This window comes from Triticum urartu, chromosome 6A, assembly GCF_056163025.1.
Source record: "Triticum urartu cultivar PI428250 chromosome 6A, HENAU_Tu73, whole genome shotgun sequence".
Classification (NCBI taxonomy): Eukaryota; Viridiplantae; Streptophyta; class Magnoliopsida; order Poales; family Poaceae; genus Triticum; species Triticum urartu.
The window spans coordinates 95,273,382-95,296,936 of NC_141878.1; the positions used below are offsets into that span (position 1 = coordinate 95,273,382).

Here is a 23,555-nt window from a genome sequence, read left to right on the forward strand (position 1 = left end):
ATATGCTTCTCCCCCTTTTGTCAGGAAGGACCAAAAAGGTTTGAAGACATAGAGCATCTACTCGTTCCCATGAAGAGTAGGTGAAGCAGCAGGGTCGTCGGTGGTGTTCGGCGGTGCAGAAGAACTTGGAGCAGTGTCGAAGCATGCTGAAGGAGGTGGCGGTGAAGTGGCATCGTCTTCATCCTTGATCACTCTGGCATTCACAGTTGCAGCAGAGGAAGAGAACTCAGAGTCTTCGAGAGATGGAGTTCGTCGCAGCACGGCCCTTCGAGGAGGTGTGGAGTCAAACTTGAAGCGTTCAGAGAAGTCATCCTCTTGAAGATCATCTTCAGAGCACATCAGCGTCAGCCCTTTCCATGTGCGTCGAGAGGTTTCATGGGCAACAAAAGCATTCTTGGTGGCAAGATTGCGAATGCGGTTGACATCCACCAAGAGGCTTTGCATTTGGCGCTTCAGCCAGTCATGATGCCTATCCTGTTTCTGATGAAGAGCCACCAGAAGCTCTCGGTCATTAAGAACACGAGTGCGCTTCTTGGGTTGTTGGGCAGTTGTGCTGTCGGTGGCTTCAGTAAGGGCAGGATGTGGTGCACGTGTAGTTCTAGCCAAAGGATATACACGAGTGACTGCTTCAACTCCTTCAATGTTCTGAGAAAAACTTTGATGCTCCGCATTCTGAAGACTTAGAGGTTCCTTGGTAGGCTCAGGATAAATGGCTTTAATAGACATATCCACATCAGGCAGAAAGATCCGATGATTGCGAGCAGATGGCTGATATAAGATAGCGGAGTGGAGTTTGATCAGCCGCATTATCCATGGAGCGTAGAACTTCAAGCCAAAAAGATCAAAGCCTGATGCAGCAAGTTGGCGGATGAAGAAGTCCTGTGCATTGAAGAATATAGAAGACCAAGGTCTTCATTGCACTTTCCAGCTTGGCATGTGGAGAGTGTCCTTTGATGGGCCAGAGAGTTCGCCTTATGATGTGATAAATAGTCCTTGGCAGATACTCAAGGTCTTCAACAAAGAACTCTTTGGGATATGCAGCATCTTGGGGCAATGGCTTCATCATACTGAGCATCTGACTCATGTTGGGTTCAGACTTTTGAAAGATGCTTTCCACAGCTTCACTGTGAATCTGACAGCCAGTTTCGTAGAGATCGCCAGGAGTGGGTAGACCAGTGAGCTCAATGATGTCAAAGGCTTTGGCTTTGTGATGAACGTTTCCTGTCATCCACTCCAGGACCCAAGTCTTCGGATCTCTGTTGTACCCGCGGATGTGAAGTGTGGCATAGAATTGGAGCAGCAACTCTTCATTCCAATGCTCTTGGTCGGTGACGAACGGCAGCAATCCAACCTCTTTGAAGCAATCAAAGCTTCTTCCAGGCAGGGCAGACCAGCTATTGCTTCAATGTCAAGACGCTTGTGTGGGAAGATGCGACCCTGATTGTATAGAATGCAGGAGTAATAGCTTCGCTGCGGATAGCTCCAGAACCGATCAAATGATATTCTTTCCCTTGAGTAGGGGTTCCTGGAGCTATTGAAGAAAGTGTTGTCTGCTCTGAAGCCATTGACATTAAAGGATCCAGGTGCTGATGCAGGACCTGGAAACCTGGGCAATCTTGGGATTGGCTTCTGTACCTGAGGCCTGTGCTCAACATGATAGTCGAACTGAGGACCAGCAGCAGGCGCAGGAACAGAAGCAGTGGGATCAGTGGCTTCGCTGACTTCTGGTGCTTGGGTTGGTGAAGGCTCCACATTAGCTTCAGCCATGACAGCGTCAGTGGCTTCATTGGTGTTGGTGGTGGCAGCCTCAAGATTCTCAACCTCCACTTGACGAGCTGGAGGGTCGGTCACAGTCACATTCTCCTCAAGAACAGCTTCTTGGTGGGACGGGGGAGTAGCAGCTTTTGGGGTTTCTTCTTCATCGGCTGATGCAGCCAGAATGTCTTCAGCAGCTGTAGCTTCAGACTCAGAGACTGGAGGCCTTGGTCCTTTGCGAAGCCTGCGTAACGCTGGCGACGCCTGTGGAGTTGGAGTTGGCTGGGCCTCAAAGTCTTCTTCCTCTTGTGCTTGTGGGCGATCATCTCATGATGCATCCTGAGCAATTGGCGTAAGAGGACGACCAATGCTGATGAGTTCGCTGTGCGTTAGCACAGGCGATGATACCTGTTGGTGCTCGAGCTGAGGAAGAACTGCATCATCTTCAACATGGTCATGGTGACCAATGTCTTCAGCAGCAATGTGATCAGCTGCTGGAAAGTCTTCAGCTTCATGAGCCTCTGTGAAAGCAGGCTCATGCAGTCAGTTGACGTTCTTGAGGTTCAGCGTCAGGGCAAACCATGGAGATGGATTCAACAATCAAGGGCTCTGTGGGAGCAGCCCGTTCCTTCTTGGTCTTCCGCTTCTTCTTGGAGGGGGCAGTAGCAGAGGCTTCAGGATGTTTCCTCTTCCTTACTTCAGCCTCAGCAGTCCTCGTCTTCTTCAGCTCTGAAGCGGTTGACCGGGCCTTTGGCTTCGAGCCAGTCATGCTAGTTGGGAAGACAATGGAATCTGCTTTCTGCCTTGGTGCGTTGGGTTCGGCCACAGTGGGCTTCTTCTTCTGCTTAGCAGCCATCCTGGGATCAATGCCCAGAAGCCCAAGGGCCTTGCGCTTCTCAGCCTCGTTGTAGCCTTGCACACACTTGTCAGCCAGGCTCTTCATGCGCTCCCGAGAACCCTGAGCTTCTGCGCGTTTCTTGAGAAAGGCTTCTTTGAGCTCGTGTAGCATAATCTTGAAGTTTTTCACCTCTTGCACGCTGAGCTTGGCCATATGCTTCTTGAACTGAGCTTTCTCAAAGTCAATCTTTTGCTTTAGTTCAACAATGCGCTGGGCGATAGCTAATTCTGAAGCAATGGCGCCATGGAAGGCGACACTGAGGCCAATTGGTAGTTGCAGATCTTCGAAGCTGATGTTGGGCGTGTCAAACCACTCATCAATGAAGTTGTGGATGATTGTCACGTCAAAGAGAGGCAGATCATTGAAGATTTCTGCTTCTTCTTTGCTCTTGATGAGTTGCTCAAGAGCGTCATCTGCAAGATCTTCATCACTGGACAGATCAATGGCATCGTTTCGCAGATTGGCAGCAGCTGTCAGTTCTTGGCCGGTGTGTGGCAGAGGCCTCTTGACCTTCTGGGGCTTGGAGATGCGTGACAAATCTTCAGACTGCACACTGTCTTCAGGAGGTGCAGTGGCTAGTGGCTTCTCCCGTGAGATTTTTGGTGCAGAGGCAAGCTTTGAAGCTTTTGGCTGCTTCAGCTTCTTTGGCTTCGGCGCTGCAGGCGCTTCATCTGATTCAGCGTCATCTGCAGGCTCATTCACGGCAGTCCCTTGAACCACGATATGGGTGATGAGACCTTCAAGGTTGTAGAAGGGCCCAAGAAGATTGGGTTCAGCTTCGCGAGTTCCATCGGCACGGGGAGCAGAGGGACCGGGGTTGAAGTCTAATCCCAAAGACTTCTTGTTCTGCTTTGCTGAGTTCTTGGTAAACTGGAAGTTGTGCTTGAACAGATTGTCGTCACGGCACCATAATAGTGACGATGGGTGTGCATCTGCAGGTTGTGGCCCACGGACCATGCAGGGATAGAAGCCTTGTTCAATGGCTTCTTCTCTGGACCTGGGTTGAAGATTCTTATATAGGATGTCTCCCCACGGTCGCTTGATGGCATTTTTCTCAGCATATTCTTGGGTCACAAACCGGTATTTGAACCATCGTTCTGCCCAATATCTTCGAATCCACTGGATTCGGGTCTTGCACTGATTATAATCCTCTTTAGGATCTGTCTTGTAGAGTTCTGAGAGGTCATCAGGCAGATCTCTTGATGTTCCGCCACGACACTGTCTGCCTCCCTTCCTTGCAGATTTCTCTGAAGCCATGAATTTTAAACTGAAAGGCTTCAATACGTTCAAAGGCTTCAAAGGTTTTCGCTTGCTGGACAAACAGGAACTGGCTTCGGGAGAATTTATATGATGCTGTAAGAATTCTGCAAATGAATGCAGACTATGAGAACTAAGGGATTCTCCCACGGACATGTACCTGTGACAGCATTAAGGTGCGAGGGAAGGGGAAGAGGTCATATGCATTCTCAAAAGATTTTGAAGATAAATCAGTTTAGAAGACATTGACCTCATCGTGCGAAGACATTCACTCATAGATAAGGAGTTGGTTCCAGATTTGTACGAATCCAGAGATCAGTACAAGTGAGGAATCTAACTACTTTGTGAAGCATAAGTGAATATACTAGGCATGTTATGAGATGCAGTATGAAAGAGATCCAACTTGTGTGAATAGAAACTGCTTGTGGTAGAAAGTGACAAAGCTATAGGATCAAAGGGACCGTAAAAAGGAAGTTTTATTTACCACACGTAGAACTGCTAGACGGAGTGGAAGAGGAGGCCGAGCAGTTTGATCGTCCGTGCCCTAACTTGGCGACGGAGGACACCTACGGTGACGGCGGAGAGGAGATGTCCGCGGTTGGCGTGAGGACGGCGTCGGAGAGGTTGCGGCAGCGAAGCGCTTCGTCGCCGGCGTCGTCGAGGGCTAGCGGTGGCGCTAGGGTTCGTGCAAGAGTGGAAGAAGAGATAATGACTGCGGTGAGGCGTGTATTTATAGGTACAGGGGCGACTCAGTGTTATTACACAGGTGCCCCTGGCGATTCACATCTGAGGAACACGTGGCCATCATGCAGCATGTCGGAGGTTGTTCCACGTCCCACGCATGCCTGGATTGTCGGGTGGTCGTTCCCACTTTTCCGGGTTTCAGGTGAAGGAATGAGCATTGAAAACTGACTTAATGTTTGTCTCTGTATCTTCTGCTGACAAGGATGCAGAGAAGACATTCGACAGTTTCAATAGAATGCATATGACTTGGAGAGATAGAGTTTGAGATAGAAAGTATAAAAAGATTAGGGTCCGATCACATTCACTTAGTTCAAAAGATTCAACAAGAAGACATAGCTATAAGTGAACACTGTAGAGGACAGAACATTAGTATATATATATATATATTCAACATAGTGAAGATAATCATGAAGACATGTTGAGATTGAAGCCAAACCAAATGTGAAAACATAGAAAATGTAACGCCATGAGTGAAACACTTCAAACAGAACATTTGGTGGTGGCGTTACCCACCGTATAGGAAGTATTAGACCCAGACACGGCGCACAATTATCATGGCGCTCTAAAGTCAAATTCCACATTAATGTATTCACACTTAGAATGTATGTCTTCATTGATTGAAGATATACTTTACTTCGTGTGTTGCACATCTAAGTCATCAATATGCATAAGTGTTAGGATGTGTGCCTGATCACAGGACATTTGAGGATTCCAAGATATTTAGCTCACACCGTAACTTGCAAAATCTCTTCTCATCCAAGGGCTTGGTGAAGATATCTGCCAATTGTTCTTCAGTGTTGACGTGTATGATATCAATGTCTTCCTTCACAACATGATCTCTGAGAAAGTGATGACGAATTTCAATGTGCTTTGTCTTCGAGTGCTGAACTGGGTTGTTGGCAATCTTGATGGCGCTTTCGTTGTCGCAGTAGAGTGGCACTTGCTTCAGATGAATGCCATAGTCCTTGAGTGTTTGCTTCATCCATAGAAGCTGAGCGCAGCAAGATCCAGCAGCAATGTATTCAGATTCAGCAGTGGAGAGAGATACACAGTTCTGCTTCTTTGAAGACCAACATACAAATGATCGTCCCAGAAAATGACATGTGCCTGATGTAGACTTGCGATCCACCTTGTCACCAGCATAATCAGCATCCGAGAATTCAACCAGATCAAACTCTGAGCCCTTTGGATACCATAATCCTAGAGTTGGGGTGTGAGCCAAATATCGAAGAATTCGCTTCACAGCTAAGTGATGCGACTCCTTTGGTGCCGCTTGGAATCGAGCACACATGCAAACACTAAGCATAATATCTGGCCTAGATGCACATAGATAAAGTAAAGAACCAATCATGGAGCGGTATACCTTTTGATCGAACTCTTTACCATTGTCGTCGGGACCCAGATGATGTTTGGCTGGCATTGGCGTTGTGAAGCCTTTGCAGTCTTGCATACCGAACTTCTTCACGCAATCTTTGAGATACTTCTCTTGAGATATGAAGATGCCATTGCGTTGCTGTCGTATTTGAAGACCGAGGAAGAACTTCAGCTCTCCCATCATGGACATCTGATATTGCTCTTGCATCATATATCCAAACTCTTCACTGTACTTCTGATTGGTGCAGCCGAAGATGATGTCATCCACATATATTTGGCACACAAACAGTTCACCATCATATGTCTTCGTGAAGAGAGTGGGGTCGAGGGAACCAGGTATGAAGCCTTTGCTCTTCAGGAAGTATTTGAGTGTATCATACCAAGCCCGAGGGGCTTGTTTGAGGCCATACAGTGCCTTGTTGAGCTTGTATACCATGTCAGGATGTTTTGGATCTTCAAAGCCAGGCGGTTGTGCAACATACACTTCTTCTTCAATCTTGCCATTGAGAAAGGCGCTCTTCACATCCATTTGATATAGAAGTATGTTATGATGATTTGCATAGGCCAGCAGTATGCGTATGGCTTCAAGTCTAGCCACAGGAGCAAATGTTTCATCGAAGTCAATGCCTTCCACTTGAGTATATCCTTGAGCAATGAGACGAGCTTTGTTTCTGACAACTTGACCATGCTCATCTTGCTTGTTGCGGTATATTCATTTGGTGCCTATTATGTTGTGCTTCCGAGGATCAGGATGCTTAACCAGTTCCCATACATTATTTAGCTCAAACTGTTGAAGCTCTTCTTGCATAGCTTGAATCCATTCAGGCTCCATGAAGGCTTCTTCAACTTTCTTGGATTCTGTTATTGAGACGAATGCAAAGTGCCCATAGAAATTTGCTAGATGAGTTGCCCTTGAATGAGTAAGGGGACCAGGTGCATTGATGCTATCAATTATTCTCTCAATCTGCACTTCATTGGCAACACGAGGATGTACAGGGCGAAGATTTTGCTCTTGCTGATCATTGTCATTGTTAGTGGGATTGTCTTCAGGCTGAGCATTGTCTTCAGGTTGATCAGGTGCGGAGATGATAAGTTCCTCTTTAGGTTGAGCTTCAAAGGGTATGATTTCTCCAGTTCCCATTAGCTTGATTGATTCGCTGGATGGAACTTCATCTAGCACATTTGGCAGGTGCTCTCTTTGTGAACCGTTAGTCTCATCAAACCGCACATCCACTATTTCAACCACTTTATAATGAAAGATATTGAAGACTCTGTAGGAGTGCGAATCCTTTCCATATCCAAGCATAAAACCCTCATGTGCTTTTGGTGCAAATTTTGAAGTGTGATGTGGATCCTTGATCCAGCACCTGGCGCCAAATACTCTGAAGTAACTGACATTTGGCTTCTTTCTAGTAAGGAGCTCATAAGATGTCTTGTTCAGAAGCTTGTGAAGATAAACACGATTGATTGTATGGCATGCAGTATCAATGGCTTCAGGCCAGAATTTTCTTGGAGTCTTGTATTCATCTAGCATCGTTCGGGCCATCTCAATGAGTGTTCTGTTCTTGCGTTCGACGATGCCATTCTGCCGTGGCGTGTACGGAGCTGAGAATTCATGTGTGATGCCCGAAGTATCAAGATATGTATCAAGGCCAGTGTTCTTGAATTCAGTGCCATTGTCACTTCTGATGTGCTTTATCTTGGCGCCATACTTGTTCATTGCTCGATTGGCGAAGCGTCTAAAGACATCCTGCACTTCAGTCTTGTAGAGGATTATGTGCACCCAAGTATATCTAGAATAATCATCAACAATGACAAAGCCATAGAGACAAGAAGTAGTAGTAAGAGTTGAGTAATGAGTGGGACCGAAAAGATCCATGTGGAGCAGTTCGAAGGGTCAAGCGGTTGTCATGATTGTCTTCGAGGGATGTTTGGCCCTCGTCATCTTTCCTGCTTCACAGGCACCACATAAGTGATCTTTCTTGAACTTGACACCCTCGATGCCTATGACATGCTTCTTCTTTGCAAGGGTGTGGAGGTTCCTCATGCCAGCATGCCCTAGCCTTCGATGCCAGAGCTAGCATTCTGAAGCTTTTGCTAGAAGACATATGGCAAGCTATGGTCCTGCTGAGAAATCTACCACGTACAAATCATCTTTCTGATACCCTTCAAACACTAGAGACTTGTCAGATTCCATTAGAACAAGGCAGCGATATTTTCCAAACATTACGATCATGTTCAAATCGCAAAACATTGAGACAGACATTAAGTTGAAGCCAAGGGATTCAACAAGCATGACTTTATCCATGTGTTGATCCTTTCAGATTGCAACTCTACCTAGACCCAATACCTTACTTTTACCAGTGTCAGCAAATGTGATGTGACTTTTGTCGGATGGACGTAAGGTTGAGTCCATAAGAAGGCTTCTTTTGCCAGTCATGTGATTGCTACATCCACTATCAATAATCCATTCTGAAGACGCTGGTGTCGTACCCTACAGTGCAGTTAGGGGGATAGGCTTCACGAAGAGAATTGTGAAGCAAAAACATTTAACGAACCAGTGGGTTATGAAAGCTTAGATCCAGATGACTGGCAAAAGAAGTACATAGTAAGACCATTCGGGCATTTGATCTTGCGCCCTACAAGAAGCTTTCTTAGCCACCCACATTGTCAAGGGTGGCTTAGAAGCAATAAGTCTAAGTGCAGCATCTGAGAACTTTGGCTTTGGAGTCCTAGCAAACAGTCTTGCAGGTGGACAATAGTACTCATAAGAATAAGCAGAATAGTTCTTGGTCTTATGAACATGGCGGTTTGATGAACCGCGCTCATATTCATAGGCCTGAGTATGGTTTCCCTGCAAAACATTTGCATTAGTGCGACTCGGGTGAGTCCTCTGTCTGTGTGAAGCCTTTGGACAGTATGAAGCCTGTGGTATGGGGTTTGTCTTCTTCACCTGTGGTGTCATGATGACATTCACAGGAAGATTCTCCAGACACTTTTTCGGTACCCAGATCTTCTTCATAGGCGGTCCATTCCTGCAGTTAGTACCAATGTACCTGGCAAACACTTCACGATTTTGATTCTTAAACAGTTTATAGTTTGCATCAAAGGATTCATCAATGACAATAGGGTTAGCACAAGTGAAGCCAGATAGAGTGGATGGATCTGCTGAAGATTCCTTTGCGGCAACCCATGTGGTTTTGGGGTACTGCTCAGGTTTCCAGTAAGAGCCAACAGCATTCATTTTCCTTACGAACCCAACACCCTCTTTCCTCGGGTTCCGGTTCAGGATCTGCCTTTTGAGGACATCACATAGTGTCCGATGCCCTTTAAGACTTTTGTACATCCCTGTTTCAAGCAATGTCTTCAACCTAGCATTCTCATCAGCAATAGCAGTGGTATCCTCAGCAGAGGGGTTAGTTCCCACATCAACAGTTGAAGATATTGCAACAATAGCAGCAGTAGAACATTCAGCAACAGAAGTAGCATTATCACGCTCAATGCATTTAAGGCATGGTGGTTCAAATCCTTCCTGAGCGGAACTGATCTGTTCGGCGCGAAGTGACTCGTTTTCCTTTTGAAGATCTTCATGAGCCGCTCTCAATTTCTCAAGATCTTGCTTCCTTTGAAGATAATCATAGGAAAGCTTTTCATGAGTTGTTGAGAGCGTTTCATGACGACTTTCAAGTTCCTCATACTTAACGTGAAGATTTTTTATGTCTTCAATTAAGGACTTAGATCGAGTCATTTCAGCGCCTAACAGATCATCGCTTTTGTCTAACAGTTTTTGAATATGTTCCATAGCTTTTTGTTGTTCAGTTGCAATTTGATCAAGTGTTATGTAGCTGGGTCTTGAACCACAATCAGAGTCATCTTCACTAGATGTTTGATAGTGAGTAGTGCGTGTGTTTACCTTGGCACCGCGTGCCATGAAGCAATAGGTAGGAGCGGAGTAGTCCTTGTCATTTGCATCGGTGTCGGTGATGAAGTCATTGTCTTCAGTGTTGAAGATGGACTTGGCAACGTATGCTGTAGCCAGACTTGCGACGCCAGAATCGGACTCCTCCTCAGACTCCACCTCCGCCTCCTCAGAAGCGGACTCCTCCTCTGAATCCATTTCCTTGCCAACAAACGCACGTGCCTTTCCAGATGAGCTCTTCTTGTGTGATGAAGACTTTGAGGAAGACTTGGAAGAAGACTTTGAGTATTTCTTCTTCTTCTTCTTCTTGTCGTCAGAGTCATATTCCTTGCTCTTCTTCTTCTTTTTGTTCTCATTGTCCCACTGCGGACACTCAGAGATGAAGTGGCCAGGTTTCTTGCACTTGTGACATGTTTTCTTCTTGTAGTCATGAGCAGAAGCTTCATCATTCCTTGAGCTTGATCGTGAAGACTTTCTGAAACCTTTCTTCTTGGTGAATTTTTAGAACTTCTTCACAAGCATAGCAAGTTCCCTTCCAATGTCTTTAGGATCATCAGAACTGCTGTCAGATTCTTCTTCAGATGAGGAGACAGCTTTTGCCTTCAAGGCACGAGTTCGCCCATAGTTTGGACCGTAGATATCTCTTTTCTCAGAAAGCTGAAACTCATGTGTGTTGAGCCTCTCAAGTATGTCAGACGGATCGAGTGTCTTGAAATCAGGACGTTCTTGAATCATCAGGGCTAGGGTGTCAAACGAACTGTCAAGTGATCTCAAGAGTGTCTTGACGACTTCATGCTTGGTGATCTCAGTAGCGCCAAGGGCTTGAAGCTCATTTGTGATGTCAGTGAGTCGATCAAACGTGAGCTGGACATTCTCATTGTCATTTCTCTTGAAGCGGTTGAAGAGGTTGCGAAGGACACTGATTCTCTGATCTCTCTGGGTTGAGACGCCTTCGTTGACCTTGGAGAGCCAGTCCCAGACTAGCTTAGATGTTTCCAAAGCACTCACGCGGCCATACTGTCCTTTGGTCAGATGACCACAGATGATATTCTTGGCAGTAGAGTCCAGTTGAATGAACTTCTTGACATCAGCAGCTGTGACACCTTCTTCAGCCTTGGGAACGCCGTTCTTGACGACATACCATAGGTCGACGTCAATGGCTTCAAGATGCATGAGCATCTTATTCTTCCAGTAGGGATATTCAGTTCCATCGAAGACGGGGCACGCAGCGGAGACTTTAATTATCCCTGCAGTCGACATAGCTAAAACTCTAGGTGGTTAAACCGAATCACACAGAACAAGGGAGTACCTTGCTCTAATACCAATTGAAAGTGCGTTATATCGACTAGAGGGGGGGTGAATAGGCGATTTTTATGGAAGTCTTCAAAACGTGGAAGTTATGAAGACAAATGATAGAAATAAACCTATTACCATGCAGCGGAAGGTAGACTACACTAGGCAAACCATAGTCAAGTATTCAATGGAGTGAAAGCACAATGACTAATAGCAGCAATGTAGTAAGGATCAGCTAGGAGGATATTATGAAGCCAAACAGAACACGCAGTCACTCAGTGAAGACAAAAGATAGTGCAATCATACAATGACTTCACAAGGACCAACAGTAAGTAAAGGGAAGGGAAGGATGAAACCAGTGACTCGTTGAAGACAATGATTTGTTGGACCAGTTCCAGTTGCTGTGACAACTGTACGTCTGGTTAGGGCGGCTAGGTATTTAAACCTGAGGACACACAGTCCCGGACACCCAGTCCTGAACACGCAGCTCAGGACACCCAGTCCTCACCGTATTCCCCTTGAGCTAAGGTCACACAGACCTCGCCCAATCACTCTGGTAAGTCTTCAAGGTAGACTCCCAAACCTTCACAGACTTCGTTCATCGGGAATCCACAATGTCTCTTGGATGCTCAGAACGCGACGCCTAACTGGCTGGAGGATTCACAGTCCTCAAGTGTAATAAGTCTTCAGATCACACAGACAAGAAGACTTAAGTGATGCCTAACACTCTTTGGCTCTGGGTGGTTAGGGCTTTATCCTCGCAAGGAATTCTCTCTCAAAGGCTTCGAGGTGGGTTGCTCTCAAACGACAAAAGCCGTACTCTAACTCTGAGCAGCCAACCGTTTATGGTTGTAGGGGGTGGGCTATTTATAGCCACTAGGCAACCCGACCTGATTTGTCCGAAATGACCCTGGGTCACTAAGGAACTGACACGTGTTCCAACGGTCAGATTTCAAACTCACGCGACAGCTTTACTTGAGCTACAAGCAAAGCTGACTTGTCCGACTCTGGACAAGTTTCGCTCTCATAGTCTTCACTCGAAGACATAGGTTTTGGTTAAGCATCACTTCAGTCATTCTGACTGGTTCACTTGGACCCCACTTAACAGTACGGTGGTTCCTATGACTCAACAAAGAAGAAACAGAACTACAAAAGATCTAAGTCTTCGAGCTCCATAGGCTTCATGCGATGTCTTCTCTTGTCATAGTCTTCAATGAGAATATCTTTATATACCACCTTTGACATCAATGTCTTCATACATTTTTAGGGGTCATCTCTGGTAGAAAAACCAAATCAATGAGGGACTTCTACCCGTGTTATCCTGCAATTCTCACAAACACATCAGTCCCTCAACTAGGTTTATCGTCAATACTCCAAAACCAACTAGGGGTGGCACTAGATGCACTTACAGCTGGGCTCCGGCCTCTGTGCGTAACTTTGCGTGGCGCCTCTCCACCAATGCTCTCCCGACATGGCAGAGGAAACATAGAATCGGACTTGAAACTGTGAGCCAGTGCCCGGTTTGTGGTGTGGAGGAAGAAGATAATTTTCACCCTTTTGTGCGCTGTCAGCTTGGACGCGACCTTTATCTTGCCATGACCAAAGTGTGGGCGATACCGAAGCTAGAAGAATTAGTGAATAATGGCAAGGAATGGCTTCTCCATGTTTTGGCGCCTTTGAACGAAGTGGGGAGAATGATGGTGATGATGGTTTTTTGGAGATCCTGGTTCATCAGGAACGAAATTGTGCACTCTAAACCTGCACCTCCTTTGGAGGCCTCTATAAGATTTCTCCGGAGTTATGTCGACTCTCTGGTTGGCATCAATCTTAACCCCAAGGCGGACGCGATCAAAGGTAAAGCTTGCATAGTCTATGATAAGCCAGCTCCTGATCTGAGGACTAACAACGAGGCTGACGGGAAGAAATGGTGTGCCCAGGATTTGGGTTGGTTTAAACTGAACACTGATGGTTCTTTCGTTTCTTCGGAAGTGGCCGGGGTTGGAATGATTCTCCGTAATCATCAGGGGATAATTAGTTTTTCAGCTTGCAGATCTTTGTTCTCTTGTCGTGATGCCCTCGAGGCGGAGCTTTGTGCTTGTATGGAAGGTGTTTCTCTGGCGTTACAACGTTGTGATCTTCCAATAGTGGTGTAGCTGGATTCCAAGGAGGCCGTGACCATGATTTCATGTGAAGGCGTCGATCGTTCAGTCTATGCCCCCGTTGTGCAAGAGATTAAGCACTTGTTGTCCCTTAGACAAACTTGTATTACTCATGTTTCTCGATCCCAAAATAAGGCTAGTGATAGTTTGGCAGTGTTTGCTAGAATTCATGGCAGGACTATGACCTGGCTAGGTCTGGTCCGGAGGAGACTCTGGTGATAGTAGCTGATGATGGTAAGGACCCCTTGATTGAGTAATACAAGTTTCTCATTCGCAAAAAAAAGGTAACAAGTGTATAATAGGTTCTGCTTTAAGACAAAAATGAATAAGATCGTGTCTATCACAACTGAAGATTGGGTGACCCCATTAAGTGACAGAGAATTTCATCCGTGATCTTCATGGGCCCTCATGGTACCCAGTAATATAGCAACCATAGGCGAACTTAGTGCATTGGGTTTGGGTGGCGGTGGGAGTCACCTTGAGCGGCCCATGAGGCACTAGGCTTTCTCTGATGAGAATTTTTGTCTTCATTTTTAGATTGGTGGTTTATGAGTTTTCACTCGGCAAATAGGAGGGTTAAACCATGTGTTAATTCATCTCCTTGGATTCTTTTGTACTGAATCCTTTGATCGTTTGCTTACTGTCGTGTTAATGCCTACAACAAGCAGGAGCGAATCCACCATAATACATTGATATTTACATGAATACCCATTTTTGGGTGAAAAATTAATGTGTGTACATCGGTTTAACATTAAATAATAAATGAATTACTAAGTCTTGTAAAGGAAGGACATAGTGTATTCGGTAGGAGCATAAGGGAGGTATTAGGTTCAATTTGTTTTTACATTTCTTTCTTTCGTTTAGTTTGTGACACTCTTTTGCTTACATGCTAAAAACCATGTCTCCGTGGCGAAAGGAGTTTCTCAATAAGGCAAAAATAGACATTTTCATTGCAAAAACATTTAGATGTACTGTTTTTTAATAGAGTTTAAATTATGAACTTGCATTTATGTGAACCTATAAATATGGTATACATAGATTTTGATAAATAAAGGCTTTTTTGTGTTATGAGTTACAGTGAACGCGAGGGATTTTTTTTACTCAACCAACCATGCATCGTATGCAACCTTAAAGCTAAAGGTCTTGTTTGCTGGATGAGAGGTGTTGGATTCCTCGAGGTTGTGAAGGCTCCATCTAGTAATCTTTAATATGCATTGGAATTGGTTTATGCCTAGACCATCAAGTTAGAATGCAAGTATGATCTAAAACCAATTAAATGAAAGCTAATTTACATACAATATTTAGAAGATAATGCATCAAGTTAGTTGTCTCTAAAGATATTCCATTTCTTAGGAGAGCATCTTAAGTGACAGTGCCTCGAGAGTTACCTAACATGCAACATATGTGTTGTCAATGTGTCCTTATTGTTTTTTTATAACTGTCCATATTGAATATTGGTAACAAGTGTAGTAGGTTCCGGTTTAAGATAGAAATGAATGAGATCGTGTCCATCACAACTGGAGATTTGGGTGGCCCCATTAAGTGATAGAGAATTTCATCTGCGATCTACCATTTCCACCAATATTTCATAGGAAAAAAATGAATGAGATCGTGTCCATCACAACTGGATATTTGGGTGGCCCCATTAAGTGATAGAGAATTTCATCTGCGATCTACCATTTCCACCAATATTTCACGGGACAAAATTGAATGAGATCATGTCCATCACAACTGGAGATTTGGGTGGCCCCATTAAGTGATAGAGAATTTCATCCGCGATCTACCATTTCCACCAATTTTTTATGGGACAAAAATGAATGAGATCGTGTCCATTACAACTGGAGATTTGGGTGGCCCCATTAAGTGATAGAGAATTTCATCCGCGACCTACCATTTCCACCAATATTTCATGGGACAAAAAATGAATGAGATCGTGTCCATCACAACTGGAGATTTCGGTGGCCTCATTAAGTGATAGAGAAGATTTGGGTGGCCCCATTAAGTGATAGAGAATTTGATCCGCGATCTACCATTTCCACAATATTTCATTGGATAAAAATGAATGAGATTGTGTCCATCACAACTGGAGATTTGGGTGGCCCCATTAAGTGATAGAGAATTTCATCTGCGATCTACCATTTCCACCAATATTTCATGGGACAAAATTGAATGAGATCGTGTCCATCACAGCTGGAGATTTGGTTGGCCCCATTAAGTGAGAGAGAATTTCATCCGCGATCTACCATTCCACCAATATTTCATGGGACAAAAATGAATGAGATCGTGTCCATCACAACTGGAGATTTGGGTGGCCCCATTAAGTGATAGAGAATTTCATCCGCGATCTACCATTTTCACCAATATTTCATGGGACAAAAATGAATGAGATCGTATCCAACACAACTAGAGATTTGGGTGGCCTCATTAAGTGATAGAGAAGATTTGGGTGGCCCCATTAAGTGATAGAGAATTTCATCCGCGATCTACCATTTCCACCAATATTTTATGGGACAAAAATGAATGAGATTACAACTGGAGATTTGGATGGCCCCATTAAGTGATAGAGAATTTCATCCGCGCTCTACCATTTCCACCAATAATTCATGGGACAAAAATGAATGAGATCGTGTCCATCACAACTAGAGATTTGGGTGGCCCCATTAAGTGATAGAGAATTTCATCCGCAATCTACCATTTCCGCCAATATTTCATTGGACAAAAATGAATGACATCGTGTCCATCACAACTAGAGATTTGGATGGCCCCATTAAATGATAGGGAATTTCATCTGCGATCTACCATTTCCACCAATATTTTATGGGACAATGGCCATTAGGGATGTAAGTGGACGGCGTCCATGAGGAAACACACTAACCTTTGTTACTTCGATAATCGTGTTAGGCTTAATTCTCATATTGTACAATGGCCACTCGCGTACGTCTTCCGCTTGCATGCCTAATGGCCACTCGCGTACCATCGTACCTTGGTCACGAATCACATTGGGAATTTTTATATCATATAAGACTCGATCTTTTTTTTCTCACCAAGTTAGACCCAACTATAACTTAGAAAAAAAATTGACCTTGTACAATGCAAGGTACTCAGAGAAATAAACTAGTTTTTTTTAAATATCAATGCTTATTTGTAGAGGATAGACTCTTAATTAGACATCCCTCCGGTAGAGAAAAACACTGATGTTTAACAAAAACTCGATTTATTTTACTAATCACCTTCTAAGAACATGACACCTCTCATCACCAGTCTCATTCATTAACATGACACCTGTGAACCTGTCATAACTCGAATTTAAAGCATTGTAAGGCCTAAGAACATATGACACCTGTCATCACCAATCTGAACGTACCGGCACCCTCTATCGTTCGACACCCAGTCGCAATACGCGTGACAGTCTTGGCTTATGAAATACCCAGTCGGAGACTGCAGAGTACCCAACGAGCGCTGAGTGCGTGCTGTGTGAGTGAATTGCGGAGAGAGAGAGAGCGAGATGGAGAGAGGCGCCATGGGCCGCGGCGAGGGGTCGGAGGAGGCGAGGGGCAGGGAGCGGGAGTGGGAGGAGGCGGCGGAGGCGGTGGCGTACGACTCGTGCACCTGGCCGCCGCCGGTGGTGGTGGTGTGCGGCCCCGGCAACAGCGGCAAGTCCGCGTTCTCCCGCCTCCTCCTCAACACCCTCCTCGCAAGGTGAAATGCACGGAGAATTCGCTGAGCCCATCGTTGCTTCTTCTTCTTCTTTACTTTACTTACTGCGCCGGAGAAGCGCAACTGCATTTTCCCTGTCCTCTCCTCGTCTCATTCTGCTCTGCTTCACTCCAAAGCAGCTGAATGTGCACATTGTCGAATAATTTTAGAGGCAGACTTTAAATTCGAGTTATTCATGCTCGGAAATGGGACGGTGCTGCTTTGCTAAATTTCAGTATAAATAAGCATTGCATTTTAGTTTATAAATAGTAAAATTGTTTGACCGCAATGCTTTGGTATATGATTTGAATACTTATTTTATACACTACGAATTCAGTTGACATGCTATCTGTATTTACTATTTATAGTGAAAAAAGAATCTGCATTTGAAAAGCGCAAAATGGAGTTAGTTACAAAGATTATTGAGCTTTGATTTTGTCGATTAAACCCTGATGAAGTAGCTATGTACCAATAGTTTTTTACTTTCTAGGTTGTTTTATGGCTTTGGGAAGTGTGAGAAAGTACTAGTAGTTTTTATGGGGTCAGCACTAGTCTGGTTGCATATAGTTAAAATGTTGTGCTAGCTGGTAAGTTTGGTTGCACTAGCCTCATCTTTTTTTAATGGGAGAATAAACTAGTTCAACTGCTAGTTCACACAAGTTGCATAATTTGTACAGATCAGAATTTTTTGATTTGCTCTGTTTTATTTGCCGTTAGCTTTTCTACTTTCAGATCAGTTCTTGTGATTCTTTCACTTCAATTAACAGGTATAAGAGGGTGGCGTACCTGGATACCGATGTTGGCCAGCCTGAGTTCACACCTCCAGGTTTTGTATCACTTCATGTACTTGAGGAACAAGCTAAAGGTACAGGCTCAGGGTTTTCAACTTTTAATTCCCCTTCAAAATGTTTCTATCCCTGGCTGAACATTCTGTTCATTTTTTTTGATAATTCAGATTTGACAATGCTATACCTGCGGGCTCCAAAGAGGTAATTGTATTTCAGGAGGTTTAGTTTTGCAGAGTCTTATATGGTTTCATATAGTATTTGCAATTTACTCACCGAACTACCTTTTGGTGCTGCTAGGAACAATCCTGTGCTTAATTTAAAATAGATTACTGTATGTGAGAAAGCTATTTCATTTGTCAATTTTTTTCCTAAATTTCTTATTCTAATATTGTTAACCATTCAGGGGTCAAATTAATATTTTGTTCTCTTCCAAGATATTATGAATACTCAAACATTATGAAGTTTGATTTTCTACCAATTCTGCAATAGCTACATTTACCCGTTAAGAGTCTTATCTTTAGCACAGTAGTTTAAGTGGCCATCACATGAACTAATATATCTATATCAGATACTTACTGAAATAAACATATGTACCAGTTGATATTTCATTGTGTTCTCATGTATGGTCTTCTGCAAGCTGTCTAATACATTTTCCCCACATATTCTAGGTGCTTCTTTTTTGGTGATGTTGCTGCACACAAGAACCCAAAACTTCTCTTGAGCTACATCTTTGGGCTTTATGATTATTTTCTTAAAGAACTCTATCGCTTCAATGAGGCTGATAACCCTCACAAATCAGCTATACCGATTGTTATCAACACTTCAGGATGGGTGAAAGGTGAGATTTCATTGATTGCACTACTTTGCATCAAGGTTTGTGCTGGTAATTCACATGGCTAATGTGGAAGGTTGGAGGGGAAAATATGATAGGATGAGTTTTGGATTTTGACTTGCATAATGGGACATTCACCTGTAATACTAATATCTGTTATTGCTAATTGACTGCATTTTCCTATTCTTTTCTCGCAAACGTCCAGTTTCATGTTGTACCGTGTGAATTTTAGGCATTGGACTTCATGTTCTGTCAGAGATACTGAGATACGTATCCCCAACCGATGTTATTCGGCTAAACACCACAGCAGAGGGTAAAAATTTACCAGGTGGTGCGTTTTGGCTGGATGCACACAAGGGAGATTCACAGGTTAATCTAGTTGAAATTCGCGCTGCACAGAACTCTCCTCGACAGTAAGTCTTTAACTGTTTTGAGCCCAGTTTCAGCAAAAAAACAACTGTTTTGAGTCATTCATTTTAATGAAATGATATATCTTTAAATCGTTCTTATAGTCATGACTATGTAAATGCAGTCTGTTGGTGAAGAAAGAGGCGCGGATGATTCGTGACCTCAGACTGATTGCATACTTCAGGCAGTGCTTGCCGAGGGACTTTCCTATTTTCTCTTCTGATGATTTAGTGCAAGGCATTGCTGCTATAGACCCATTTCAGCTTCCTATTTCAAAAATACAGGTTATTGATCTGCACAGCCAGGTGACTGCTTCTCCATCTATTTTATTCTGATCATGTAGCAGTGAAGCGTTGCTGAATACTCCCTCCGTTCCAAAATAGATGACCCAACTTTATACAAACTTGTATAAAGTTGGGTCATCTATTTTGTAACGGAGGGAGTATATGACAAAATGTTGCTTGTCCATTTACTCCTTACTGTACTCCATTTTCCAAACAGTATATTTCGTAACAGCGAAACAAATCACCTTGCATACCTTTCTGAATACTGAGCTTTTAGCAACGCCGAGTTTGCATTCTCCTTTTACACTAGTGCGAATAAAGAGCCACAAAAGGATGATATCTTGGATAGTAATCGGAGGCTCCTTTGAAGCTTCAACATTGAGCCAAATCATCAAAATGGATTGGATTGTGAGTCTTTGGGTCAAAGGATGCAGGAGACCTCAGTTATGGTTACAATCTAAATGTGTGAAACGTAGGGGCCTCCCCCCTATGGTTGTTTTGCCAAAAATATATCTGCGTACATAGTGTCACGTGGTAGGGTAGTAATGTGCACAAATCTTATCTTCTAAGTTGTAGCTATAATTTTCCTCATTTGTATGTAGAGAACTTAATGTTTACGCAATTACTTTTATTTTGCATAAATAAGATAAACTGCTGACCAGAATGCTAATGAATATGTACCGCTTGTCTAATACAACAGAATAAAACAATTTACTACTTGCAAAATTAATCTACCTAAATAAGTCGACATAATGCAGTGGTAGTTTAGCAACTTACAGTTTCAAATGGTATAAAACAGTTTGGGCAAATTAACTCTTAATTCCAGTTCATTATGTGTAGATAAAACTTATTTGGTACGGACTATCAATGCTCAGAATATTGATTTTGGGGTCTGTCTATTAATATAGTTTCTATGGGTGTTCTTGTATAGATTTCTGGTGATTCAGTATATGACTTCTTGGCTGGTACTATCGTCGGTATTGGATCAAGTTCATCTGTCCCTTTGTCAACGGAATGCTCATCCCCTTGGTGCATGGGACTTGGTATGTAAGATTTATTCTTTCCTTGTTTAGTGTTTTTGTTAAAGTAAACTGATAAGACTAACTAATTTATTGTATGTTACTGGTCTCGTGCTGAGTTGGACATTAGGTTTCGTCAAGGCTATTGATATTCCAGGAGACTGCATTCATCTGATAACACCTGTTCCTCATCAGCTTCTAGAAAATGTTGACATCATTTTTCCAAGTTGTATCGCAGTACCCGACGGCCTCTTTCAGGTAATAAACAGTCGTCAGAATTATATTTCTTTGTTTTTCTCTGCAAGCATGGACTACTGTTTAAACTTCCTTATGATTGTATATTAATCACCACAAGGGCAAATGAATTACTGCTTAGGATGTGATAGCCAAATTCTTGGTTAGTTGTATTCTCTTCTCGAGAATTACCATTGCCTACAATTGAATATATTTCCGGAAATTCCCAAGGTCAATATTTCCGACGCCTTTAAATTGTGCATATGTCCCGTCCAGGCACATTTTAGCCTCTTTTAATTGATGAAGCATGTTTTGAGTTGGGAAATCTAGCCGCATGATCCTGCATCAGTATTGATTTTGAACTAAAACCATGACAGTTATTTTGGAATGGATGGAGTAACACATATGCCTTTGACGCAATGCCTCTCCTCTCCTTTTGATCATGACAAAGTATCTCTAGTTCCAATATTTCAACCTGCTTCCAAAAGCATTAGGGATTGATGGGGCCTTTCCCACGCACTAAGGTTCAGTCCATCGCTAGGACCATATGGTCAGCTAGAATGGTACTCCACCTATGAAAACACAGTGGATGACCACGTGGAACAAAAAAACTCCACTTCTCCACCTACACTCTGCTGAACTTGTGCTTGTATGTGTGGAGTACGATGGATCTGTTATTCCATCGATGCGGCTCATGATCCGTTCTCACTCGAACCTTGTACTTGCAGGTGCCAAACACAGTGGATGATATAACTGCCAGGCTGAGAGATCTGTAGAGACCTGCAGATGTCTACAAACAATTATGACCGTCGGGGATAAGCAACTTCACATATCTCGGTTGCCATGAACAACCAGCCTATGAAAAAACATCACTATACCTTTGACATGTATGGAACTTCATATCAGTGTAATTTCTGCCAAACTGGCCTTGAACAACCTGATCAGATTACACAAGTTGATGGCCAGGACAAAGACATGTACTGTATTGCAATCTCGTCCTGTTACTGAACCTGTAATTTTTATTTTGTTTTAGTATACAGATGTCGTATGACAGACTAACATTACATGTCCTGGAAATATGTCTAGCTATCCTTGTTGCCTACATGGCTACATTAGTAGAGTCCACCACGCGATCTGAATTCTCCCATCTTTCTCCATAGTTGCTAGCCATGCAGCAGATTGTATGGATGCCGCAAAACTAGCTCTACAAAAGAGGGGAAACGAACATAGCATGACCCATTCTTATGCAGCTGCACATACCTTTAGAGAACTATAATGTGAAAGGAAAATAACAGAAGAATTGTGGAAAGAAAGGAGAGAAAATAAAACATCATCTAGAAATCTGTCACTTCTGTTAATGGCCGAAGCCATTCAGCTGAACACTAATGTTGATTTATGGAGTCTGTACAGTATGATGCAATGTATCCATGGCCGGATTCGCCAAAAACTATCTGCAATAACAATCAAGTCGTCAGATCAAGTGATGAAAAGCATGAGAAGCAACAGGGAAAACATAATCAATAAAATAAGCAAATCCTATTTCCATCTGAAAGAAGTAATTAATCAAGCAAGCAGACTAAAATTAACTGAACATGTCATTATGGCTCCAAACCAGAAACATAATGGATGAAATTAGGCAGCTTAAGAATGATGCATCAAGCAATGGCATAAAACCGTTCTTCCCACTTGACAACAGAAAGGGAATTAAAGTACGGCTGAAAAGATGATCAGGCGCATTTTAGAACAATCTACACAAGTAAATTGTTTCATCTGCTTCGGAAGAATAATTAGAAAGTTTATCATAAACCTACACAAAGGGCGCTTTAGATGCACGCAGTTCCAAATTAATGTCGGATAAAAAGGATTTGGGTATAGTTTCCCTTGTGACGGCCTAGGGCGTGGCGGTATTTGTGATGTTTCTGCTTGGGACACATTTTATTTGGCAGTTTGCTGATTGAAGCTAATGCTCTTCAGGAATAGCTATTCCAGCTGGTGCCACTGAGATGGTGAAGTATCAGAATGCTTGATTCAGGAATTCATGGTGATCGGGGCTGAGTATGGCAATGCCATTCAGTTTTAGCACAGCAGATTAGCTATTACCTCCTGACAATTGTATCGGAAATTAATAAGCCATTACTAGCTAATGGAAACAAAATGTCAGAATCCATCATCTATGTACCAATGCCTAAAAGATTGAACCGCGGGAACAAGGGTATGTCTGACAGGACTAACAGAAGTGACTTGGGAAAATGTATCAGTTCTCCCTAATACAGCATAACCGATCTAGGTAAAACTAGTCTGTATAAAGTCTCTCATTAGCCTCTTGTTAGGTACTACTACAACAACATATTTGCCAAACACAAATGCCAGAGCAAATTAACACATAGCCGGGTATTTTAGGATACAGAGCAGGGAGGGTAATCAACAAAGGTGTCCGCAATCGCTTGATATCAAAAACTGTGCAAGAAAAGAAGACATGGAAAGATTCAGAGAAACTAGAGCAGAGCACCTGCACGAAGGAATGAATCAGAAGGGAGGACCCGGAACGAGATTTTTCACCCCACAACGAAGGGGCCGATCTCCCCGGCACGCATGCCGCGGGCGATCTCGTTGGCGACCAGCAGGCACGCCGACACCCACCCGGCGAGCACCGCCCACACCATGTCCACCATGTACGCCGCCAGCCCCCGCGGCATGGTCATCCTTTCCCTTCCTTGCTCTGCCTAGCCTTCCCTCCTTACTCCGCTGGCGCTGCCGCTGCAGTTGCAGAGGAGGTAGGCAATTCCACAAACACCTAGCCTGCAGCTTTGAAGACACGAAATGAAGACCGGGAACCGAATCAAAGAGGGGATAGTAAAAGTAAATTGCCTCTTCACCTTGGTGATGGACCGGAGC

General features: G+C 43.6%; 2 protein-coding genes across 2 annotated transcripts; one reads left to right on the plus strand and one right to left on the minus strand.

Moving 5' to 3' along the window:
- The first annotated feature begins 16,759 nt into the window (after positions 1 to 16,759).
- Positions 16,760 to 21,749, plus strand: LOC125514568 (polynucleotide 5'-hydroxyl-kinase NOL9). Its single transcript, XM_048679906.2, has 9 exons — positions 16,760 to 17,098; positions 17,863 to 17,960; positions 18,051 to 18,084; positions 18,552 to 18,721; positions 18,948 to 19,128; positions 19,248 to 19,428; positions 20,339 to 20,450; positions 20,557 to 20,684; positions 21,389 to 21,749. The coding sequence occupies exons 1-9, from the start codon at positions 16,905 to 16,907 to the stop codon at positions 21,434 to 21,436; spliced, it is 1,146 nt and encodes a 381-aa protein (XP_048535863.1). The 5' UTR covers positions 16,760 to 16,904; the 3' UTR covers positions 21,437 to 21,749.
- LOC125514569 (uncharacterized) lies at positions 21,644 to 23,459 on the minus strand. The gene is made up of 2 exons (XM_087526776.1): positions 23,170 to 23,459; positions 21,644 to 22,111 (listed from the first exon to the last, which is right to left on the minus strand). The coding sequence occupies exon 1, from the start codon at positions 23,360 to 23,362 to the stop codon at positions 23,216 to 23,218; it is 147 nt and encodes a 48-aa protein (XP_087382902.1). The 5' UTR covers positions 23,363 to 23,459; the 3' UTR covers positions 21,644 to 22,111; positions 23,170 to 23,215.
- Between the last annotated feature and the right edge of the window lie 96 nt (positions 23,460 to 23,555).

Coding starts and splice junctions, on each gene's coding strand:
- LOC125514568 (XM_048679906.2), top strand. CDS start 16,905: ATGGAGAGAGGCGCCATGGGCCGCGGCGAGGGGTCGGAGGAGGCGAGG. Junction 19,429..20,338: donor TTATTGATCTGCACAGCCAG/GTGACTGCTTCT, acceptor GTTCTTGTATAG/ATTTCTGGTGATTCAGTATA. Junction 20,451..20,556: donor CCCTTGGTGCATGGGACTTG/GTATGTAAGATT, acceptor GTTGGACATTAG/GTTTCGTCAAGGCTATTGAT.
- LOC125514569 (XM_087526776.1), bottom strand. CDS start 23,362: ATGACCATGCCGCGGGGGCTGGCGGCGTACATGGTGGACATGGTGTGG.